Source organism: Apus apus, chromosome Z (genome assembly GCF_020740795.1).
Source record: "Apus apus isolate bApuApu2 chromosome Z, bApuApu2.pri.cur, whole genome shotgun sequence".
In the NCBI taxonomy this organism is placed as follows: Eukaryota; Metazoa; Chordata; class Aves; order Apodiformes; family Apodidae; genus Apus; species Apus apus.
Window position 1 is genome coordinate 41,118,563 of NC_067312.1, and position 9,589 is coordinate 41,128,151.

General features: G+C 36.9%; 1 protein-coding gene across 2 annotated transcripts in view; it reads left to right on the plus strand.

Moving 5' to 3' along the window:
- Positions 1-9,369, plus strand: part of FRMD3 (FERM domain containing 3) — a 131,572-nt gene extending 122,203 nt beyond the window's left edge. For both annotated transcript variants that reach the window (XM_051643312.1, XM_051643313.1), the window contains one exon: positions 5,876-9,369. In XM_051643312.1, the coding sequence (XP_051499272.1) occupies positions 5,876-6,471 (596 nt within the window). In that variant the 3' untranslated portion in view covers positions 6,472-9,369. The remainder of the gene's footprint in view (positions 1-5,875) is intronic.
- Positions 9,370-9,589: the final 220 nt, after the last annotated feature.

Here is a 9,589-nt window from a genome sequence, read left to right on the forward strand (position 1 = left end):
ATGCTTTTGGGCTACCTTGGTTTTTAAAAACTTTGGCTTTGCAGTACTGTTCATAGAATGTCATTCCTTTTGGTGTATGCATGCATAAAACCTTTATATCATTGTATAAAACCTAAGGACTTGAGTTAGCTTGTGCGCCTCAGAGCAGGGGCACAACTCCCTGGGAGAGCCCTACTGCTGAGTGAAGATGCTGAAGTATCCCACTTGTCCTTCTCTTGGGACACTGAAAGTTGCTGCAAGCTCTTCAGCAGCTCCTCCCCTTTTTCTGAACTGCTGACAGAGGCATCTTGCCCTCTCATTTCTGCTCCCATGATATACAGTTCTCTCGCCCTGCTACTCCCCTCAGCCTTTTTGTTGCTTAATCCTAGTTCTGGAAGGGGGTCAGCAGTGCTGTGGTGGGCTCCTTCCAAGCCAGAGGGAGGCTATAGACAGGCAGCCCAGAATGCTCGCTATGCTGCATGTTCTGTTGGCTTCTACCTCTGCACTTTGGGTGCCCTTTGTGGGGTGTGAAAAGCAGAGCAGTGCTCTTGGGTGTCTGCACTACCTGTGACATTAATTGAACACTGTGACACACAAGGCAGTTGGGAGGCCAGTTGTAACACTGCAGAGTCACAGGGCCTGCAATTGATGGGAGCTGGCAACTGTGACAGGGCTTTGCTCCCTTCTAGAAGTTCCCATAAGGCTAAAATGGCCAGCAGGAAAGTCAGGTCACTGCGTAAAAAGGAGTTACTATAAACTGCCATCAATTTACTCCCCTTGCAAAGCTAGAACAGGTGTCTTCTGTGGGCACAGGATGTGGTAAGGTGGGGATCTATGGCCTCAAGCTTCCAAGGGCCGGACATCTGACTGTGTTGGAGATCCTGCTTTGATTTATAACCTGTGTTTAGTGCAATCCTAGATTCCTTTTCCCTGTCCTACGTTTTCTTAGTGACATCCGTGCACTTTGTTCATTTGAGAAAGTTGCCCTCTCCTTCACTCTAAAAGGTCATTCTATTCATAGTACAACAAAATTTTGTCCACATTTAAAGTAAGCAAAAGAATACACAGTATTTATAGAGGAAGTATTAAAAGAGAGGGGAAGGAACTGTCCTAATTGCAGCCTGGCTAGCCTTACTTGTTTACCTCTCTGTATGAAATATTCCCAGTACTGCTTTTTCTGGATTGCACCTAGTTTTTCAGTTCTCTGTTTAAAATAAGGAAATCTTCACACTTTTTTCTTTCTCCACTGTAAAAAGCATTTACAGATGTCTAGTTGTGTTTGCATTTATGTTCTGTAAAGCCATGTGCAGTATATGGCCATCAGGCAATGTGTGAACTGAATTTTTTAATAAGCAGAGGATACATTTTTTGTGCTGTATTTTCAGCAGCTGCAGCTTCTTAAGAATGGTGGAGCTGGGGCTGCCCTTCATCGTGCTAATCCTCAGCTGCTGGTTTTGGCCGCTTCAGAAATACTAGCAGCTGACAACATTTATGTCAGAGCTCCTGCACGTTCATGTTCACAGCAGATGACCGCTGTAAACTTGTGTTTTATTCTGCTGTTCCTGTTCCTATCTGCTGTAGCAAGTTAGAGGTTTGGTGCAATTTTGGTGGAAGTATTTGAGCAGTATTTGGTGGAAGTACTGAGCTTTGACTAACATAATGAGATCTCACTGGCTCTGTAGAATTTTCCCAGTTGCCATAAAATCACAGCAAATTTTTGCTATAGTTATATAAGAAATAAAATTTAGTTTATTTACTTGATGTTTCAGTAATACGTATTAAAAGATTCCGTTCTGTGGAATGTAAATTGCCAATAAAAATATGAAATTAAGATTGGAAGAAAGAAGTTTTCTCAAATGTAATTTAATACTTGACTCATAGTCCTTTAAATCTAAATGAAGTAAAAAAAAAATAACCAAAGAAACAGTAGACTTTTGAAAATCTAGCCACCAAATAATACAAAATTATAACCTTATAAGAGTAGCAGCAAAAAAATTGTTATGTATTAGTAAGAGCAAATAGTTTGCAGCAATTTTGTAGAGTAATTAAAGGATACTGGCTTTGGGCTTGCTTTAGCTTTTATATTCTCTTTTTCATTGGAAGACTTGGAGGATTTGTTTTTTATTTGAACCTGTTTTTATTTCTTCAGATAGCTGTTTCTCTTGAAGGCTATCCAAAAAGCAAATAATCTGAAAAACTTGCTCTTTTCTAAAATTTGTGTCATTGAAATATTTATTGTACTAGAATGATTTTGAATTTTTGGTGCTTTAAGTGCACAAGTGTTGTAAATGGTATGTGCCATAATGACACTTCACTTGTGTCTTTTGATACCGTCAAAATCTGAGTGACCCAACATACTTATCTATACATTGCAACGTGACTAGAACTTTTCTGTGGGCTTATTTTGACCAGGTTTAATTGCTAATTGTTTCCTCAGTCCTTGACTTGAGAAATGTGGTGTTTTGTGTAATATGAAGGAACAAAAAGACCAGCTTTATGTATATAATATTTTAAATATCAAATGAACTTGCAACAGCAGCAGTTAATGTCCATTTAATTATTTTTTTTCCTATTAAAATATGGTTTATTTACACTTGTATTTGGCTGATGTAAAATGCATTTACCTTGATGCAATATGTTTTAGCAACATGTAAATGAGCTGAATTTTTTTTTAACTTGTCTTTTATTTGATTCTAAGGAACAGGATGTGATTTTTTTAAAAGAGTAAGTGCAGGATGAGTTGGCAGTATTAGTTGTTTTCGTTTCATGTATGCCTTACTCTGATTGTGTGGCTTTTAAATTATCTACTCAAACTAAGTAGTGTACTGTGAAGTGATGTATGCTTCAGAACTGCAACCCGTCCCAGTTTTAATACAATCTCTTCAGAAAACACTAATCTGAAAAGGTTCCTTTGCTGCCTCCTGTCAATAAGTTAGTCACAAAGTCCAAAGTTTGCCAGTTATTTAAGAAAAATGCATTTATAATGAAAGGTACTATGATTGTTCTTGTTTATGTTCATTATGTATGTTATGCATGCTGGAATTAACTCTGAGGAAGGAGAGAAGGCTCAAGAATTACAAATTGGGATGACTTTTCTTTGCAGTAGCTGCAGCTGTCCTACGATTAGAAACATGATAAAGATGCATTACTTACCTTGCATCTAAGCAGGTATAGAGAAGCCTATGGCCAGGATTCTCAAATGTGGGAGGTTAAAATTAAGTCCTTTAATCCATATTGAGGTTCCTAAGTATGTGTCTTAACTTACCTTTTACTCCTATTAAGAGAAAGTTAAAAGCCCATTTGAAAATTGAATTATGCTATTTGTGTATCAAAAGATACATGCAAATGCTTAACGTTAGGCACCAGAGTTTAAAAATTTTGGTTTTTATATTTTAAGATAACATCACTCTCAAATGACTGAGAGTATAGTTTAATCCCCCCAAATCTGTTCTCACCTCTTAGTGTTCATATACTGTTATGTCTAGTTTCAATCAGTCTGTATCTTCCTCTTTATGGCTGTTTCAAGTGTATTTGTTAATGCAAATACTAGTGTAGACGATTGATTCCAGCACAAAACATGTTTAATGCTGAAATGTGATGCATTTCTAAGATGGTGGTGGTAGGAGAGGACAGAATCATTGAAGCAAGATTTAATTAGCTAGGCAGTCAAATTAAGCTAATGAGGAGACTCTTGCATTTTCTTTTTTGAGGACAAGGTTTACCTCAGTTATGCTGATCTGATGGCTAGGCACTGGTAAAAGGAGCACTCCTCCTTTTTCCCTCTGTCCCCTGTAATGTGCTGTGCTTTTGAGAACAACTGAGAAGCCAGTTCAGAAAGAAATCCATCAGAGAACTAACCCAGGAAGAAAAACAGTAATTTTCCGAGGTTAGCTTTACAATCTGACACGCTCAGGGATGAAATGAAAGAAAGAAGAAATTACATTTGTGGTTGTTTTAGCCAAAATGTGAAATCTCACCTGGGAGGCACGCCTAGCTTATGTCCTAGAGAGCAGGAAAATAAATTACAAAGGGACAGATCTGTCTGGGCCATTTTGAAGACTTAAAAGGGGAAATGAGTTTTAATAACTTACGTGCTCTAATGAAGAGGGGTTACTTCCTGAGAATGGTGTTCTCTAATGAAGAGGCTTTCTCTAATTAGAGATTCAGAAAGTTGTCTTGTCAGGTAAGGAACAAGCTGGCTTGTTCAAGGTGTGATTTAATGTAAGAAGGTTTAATATGCAGGTTTTCTGTAATTTCTTATATATTTTAGAAATATTTTTAATACATTTTATTTTTTTATGTTGCTTTTTTTGGTATTTCATCCTAGCTGGTATAAAGTTTGGTACAATTTTTCAGGTACCACATATTAACAAGCCATTGGTCACAAAATTTTTTGGGACATCTGTAAGCTGGGGTAACTTAGTAAGTACCTTACTTACCCTTTTGATTGTTTGGAGAACATGCTTACAGAGCTGCAGAGGTAGCTTAGAGGATTTTGTGAACTGTTAGGTTCTCTGGCATATAGCCAGGGTACTCTGGCAGGTGTTTCCATGAGAAAGTGTCTTGACATGCTTTAAGATTCCTACTGCAGCAGCCTTGTCTCGTAAAGTATTAATCTGCATGTTTAATTTAATTTACAAAGTTTGGACATGTTAACTTTGTATTGGCAGATATTGATGATTCCAAGTGAGTTCACTATATTACAGAGGTCTTTTGCTGAAATCACATAATGGGTTTATTTTGAATTATATGTATTATTTCACATGAATTTCCTGAGTTACTTGTTGGACAAGTCATGTAACATTAGTTTTACTTGCTGTATTCTCACCTATATGTTGCATTCGGATTAGTCATTAGTAAAGAATGGAGAGATGCTTAACATCACAAAATTAGAAATACTAACTGTCATGTATTACTGTTGCACATGATACTGTGCATGGTCTCTTCTTGCACATAGGTGGCATCTGATGATGATAATGAGTATTGGACTTGGGACAAATGTAAAACTTGTTGCCCATCACTTTGAACTCTGTGCCAGTCTCCTCCTGTCCACTCCTGCAACTGTCAACTAGCAGAAGTCACTGTCATGTTGTTGTAGCTGCAGAACAGCTGGACTCTTTTGCAGATTTATTGGTGTTAGTGTTAGACTGGAAAAGTAGTGAGTTTTGAGAGGAGACAGCTTGGACAGAGAAGGGAGTCATAAAAAGCAAGCATGCCAGTAAGGCTAAGAAAGACTCCTCCTTAGTGACATCTAAAGGAGAGAGAGAAAAGAGACTAAGTATGAAGAATAGAAAGGTGACTGAAGAAAAATGTGACATGAAGAGGAGGAGCTTTATAAAGATATGAGGTGTTTTCATGCAGTTTCAGTGATACCTAATGATCAGACTGGATGTCAGCCTTCTTCTCCTTTTATTCTCTCTAGTAATAATATGAATTTATAATGAGAATATTTTGTTTCTTTTAAATGTCATCCTCTATTAAAAATTCCCAGCCTCAGCCATTATCTTATCACTTTCCTCATTATCTCAAAGAAATAAAGGTGGGTGGTTGTTGTTGTCATTATTATTAACCAAACAACACCAATTCACATATGTACTAGGTATTCATTTATATCAGAAGTATGATTACCAGTAGAAAATAAGCTGTTATTTTTTTCTGTTTTGCATTACACCAGTATTAGTGGTCGCTGCATCAGACAAAGTTAAGCAGATCTGATGTCCTCCAGTGTTGTAAAGATGTTGCCCTCCCCTGGGGCTTTTAGAAGGCTTTTCCATATTTTTTTATTTGTGTATGGTCTGGTTTCAATATGCAAAATTATTTCAGGCTTTGGAAGGCTGAAATTTCCCACTAGGAAGGCAGAAATTTAGGATCACTATGTTAATCTCCTTTTTTTCAGGTATCCAACTGCCAAGGGAAGATGAGATTTCCATACCTGTGACTTCAAGTTCCCCAATTAAGGACACTGAGGAGAATGTTGATCTTGTCATTGAACAGGAAGAGGAGATGAAAGAGGAACCTTTAACCATTTCAGAACTGATATACAATCCTAGTGCCAGCTTGCTGCCCACCCCTGTTGATAATGAGATTGACATGCTCTTTGATACCTGTCCAAGAGTAGAGAATGAGAAAGATGATACAGATTCATTTGAGGAACTGGAAGCAGATGAAAATGCATTTTTGAATGCAGAGGAGGAAGAACTGAAAGAAGCTCGGAGAGCACTTACGTGGAGCTATGACTTTCTAATGGGCAACATAGAGGTGAATGCCTTTGTGAAGAGTTTCTCTAGACTTCTCCTGGTAGGCTTTGGACTGTTGTTGTTTGTGTTCCCTCTTTTCCTTGTCCTCTTGGAGTCGGACCTTCAGATTTCCTTTCTCCATGAAATACGTCAGACACCGGAGTTTCAGCAGTTTCATATTGAGTATTACTGCCCCCTTAGGCAGTGGGTGGCTTGCAAAATAAACTTCATTTGTGACATGCTGGGCAGCTTTTGAATTTTAAATAAATATGATACAGCTAAGGGCTATATTCAAAATTTCAGTCAGGGCCAGCTTTCCATAATGCCCCTGGGCCATCAGTTGGTAGTTGTCTTCATATCCGGTTCATTACAGACTCTTTAAGTTCTTAAGTTCTGTTTAGATGCTTAAATTGTCCCTTTGCTTAAAGGTTTATACAGTCACCTTTCAGTAACCAAAAAGCAGCTTTATTTTAATTGCGTTTCAGACTTCCTGCTCATTTATTGCATCAGATAAGACGGGTCACAGTAAGTTTCATTGTCTTTAACCTTTCAATCTATGACATTAAATCCAATGAAACTGAAAGAAAAAGGTTTTTTAATATACTCCTTAGTGCAGTGGTCTCTTCTAACCAATGCCTATACAAGCAATGTTTATGCTGGGGTTTTGTTTTTGGTTTGTTTTTCTGTTTCTTTGGTTTTTTACATTTTTATGTGTTTAAAACATTTTGGTAAATTTTTAGCAAGAGACAACTTCTGATGTTATTTAAGTGTACAAATTGGTGAGAATAATGCACAAGGGCATGTAGGGTGTTTCAAGTGTTTTAGCAATGTTTTGTATTTAATATGCTACCTGGAGAATTAATCTCTAATATATCTCTATACAGATGGACTGTGGTTTGGGAAATAAATAGAAAGTTCACTCATGTTCTGTATGGGCTGCCTATGGGAGGTGAAAGGACACAAGTGTGCAAAAGAATTTCAGAAAGGCACAGCTGGAAAGCTTGGGGAAGTGAGCAGAACTGAAAGTAATGATCCTTCCTCTTACCTATTAGATTGTCTTACACTTTATCAGTGCTGTAGAAAGTCTCTACTAGGTAGTCCAAGTATGTTTAGCGAGATAGTGAGTCTTCAGTCTAAATGTAGATTATTGTACATAACATGGAAGAAGACAATAGTAAGTAGCAAAAAAAAAAAAAACAAAAACAAAAACAGAAGCCAAAACCCTAACTAAATTAGTAGGTGAGTGACCTACATTTAAAAATGATACAGAAGAAAAATTTACTGCTTTTTAAAAACAATGCATTAGGCTGTACAGTTGACATAAAATATTCTATTGACTCACAGTTAAAGGCTTAAACACTTGGAGATGCATCTTCATCCATAATACCCATTATTACTAACCTCAAAGGCAACATATTTTCTGTGCATACTAATATGCTTCCTGTCACATATAGCAGCATACTTACCCTCTTGCCCTGTTATTATGAGCCCAGTTACAAGATTTAATGCTGTTTTGTGTAATATGGATTTGTGTATCTAAAGGTATTCCAATATAGCTTAGAGAATATACTTGAATAAAATATTGGCAATGCTGACAACATTTGAAGGCCCTCAAATATACCACAGAGGTTGTATTTAAAAGGAGAAAGTTCTTATTCTTTTCTCCACCCCAATCTTAGTGCAGACACATTTCATATTTAAAATAGGGAACTCTGATCTTGGCTTCAGAGTTTTTCTCCTGCTTAGAGATTTATGAATTGGAGACATTTTTCAGGCTGTTTTACTAGATTGCATTTAAGACATTGTAACCACATCTTGAATTCCTGCTGCATGAATTATTTCAGTTTTGGTATCAGAGCATCAGTTTTGTTCCGTTTTCTCATGTAAGCCTTTGCAAATGTGTAGTTTGAAAACAGCAATTTTACTTAGAGAATTTCTCCTTCCCTTCCAATCTTTTCCAAGTTTTAAAGGACAGAACAGTTAAAGGGCTTAGGAGTTCCTTTTCTCAGTTGAAAACTTTGAGATTGCTATGAATTTCCCAAACAACAAAGGGTAAATTAAACAATGGCCTTTTTTCTCTTGTCTTTCTTTGTCCTTCCCAGTCTGTTCCCCAGAAAAAATAATTATTAATTAGTTAATTGCTGTGTATTTCTTCTTGTGCTACTTGCAGCTAACTGATCCTTTCCCATGAGGTAATAATCATTTAGCCGAACAGAAATGGAGAGTGAATTAAAGCAGACATTTGGCCTTAAGGGGCAATTACTCACTTGCATTTGTTCTTAACAAAGGAGTTGGAAAAGGTAATTGGAGGGGTGAAGACTGTGAGAGCTGGTATCCTGCTGCATTATGGAGACATGGTTCCATACAGGCTGCCACATAAGTATTTTAATTATTTTTTTAAAAAGCATCCAGCAGTTAGATCCGATACTCAAAAATACAGTCTTTTCCCTGTAAATTACAGCACTGCAGAAGTAGGAATATTGCTATGCGTGATTTAACTCTTATCAGAAAATAGCTGAGTTGCATGAGAACATAGTCTCAGAAAATGTCCAGTGCAGTGAGGTTTTATGTAGGGTTAAATGCAAGTGTGTGTGTGTGTGCACATGTACCTGCCTTTACTATGTGCATACATTCAGCCCTGGCCTTTTAAAGTTCTTCCTTCCTGATACTCTTCCTGATAGTCTCTGGTCTATCAAAGTAATTTAACTGAAAGTTATGGGAGTCCTGTAACCTAAAAGCCAGGACCCAATAATACACACAGAAGGGTATGTTTGGGCATATTCAGAAAGAGCAGCAGTCTACTGTTTTATTGGTGAGGATGACAGACATTGATTATGGAGCATCTCTAGGTACAGTATTGTGTATTTCTGTCTGTGCTTGGATTATATTGTAAAATGTTACGTACTTGAAATCTATTTTGTGGTTTGTCTAACATTTATAAATAAAACTCTGGGAAGAATTAAATATTGTTTTATTTAATGGAGACTAAGGGGAATATATCTGTAACTCAAGCCTTATCTTTGTACAGTGAATTTCACATTTCTATATGTCAACATCCTGATTGTTTTGTATGTTGATATGATGGCAGGAATACCTAATAAAAACACACTGGAGAAAAGCTTTCTGCAGTTATGATGGTTCTTGGTGAAAGATATTTTGTAAATATTAGTTTTTGTTGAGAATTAGTCGGTACATGATATAGTACAGATTTCTTACTACTCTTAACATTTTTTATGTAGCTTTTTTATTAATCAGCTGATGAGACACTAAGAAAGTGCTTTAAAATAAGACATTATTAACATACACTCACAGCAAGGGGCTAATGTTTTGTATGGATTTGCTGTAGAATTTCTTACAGCTGTGTTTTTTGATGT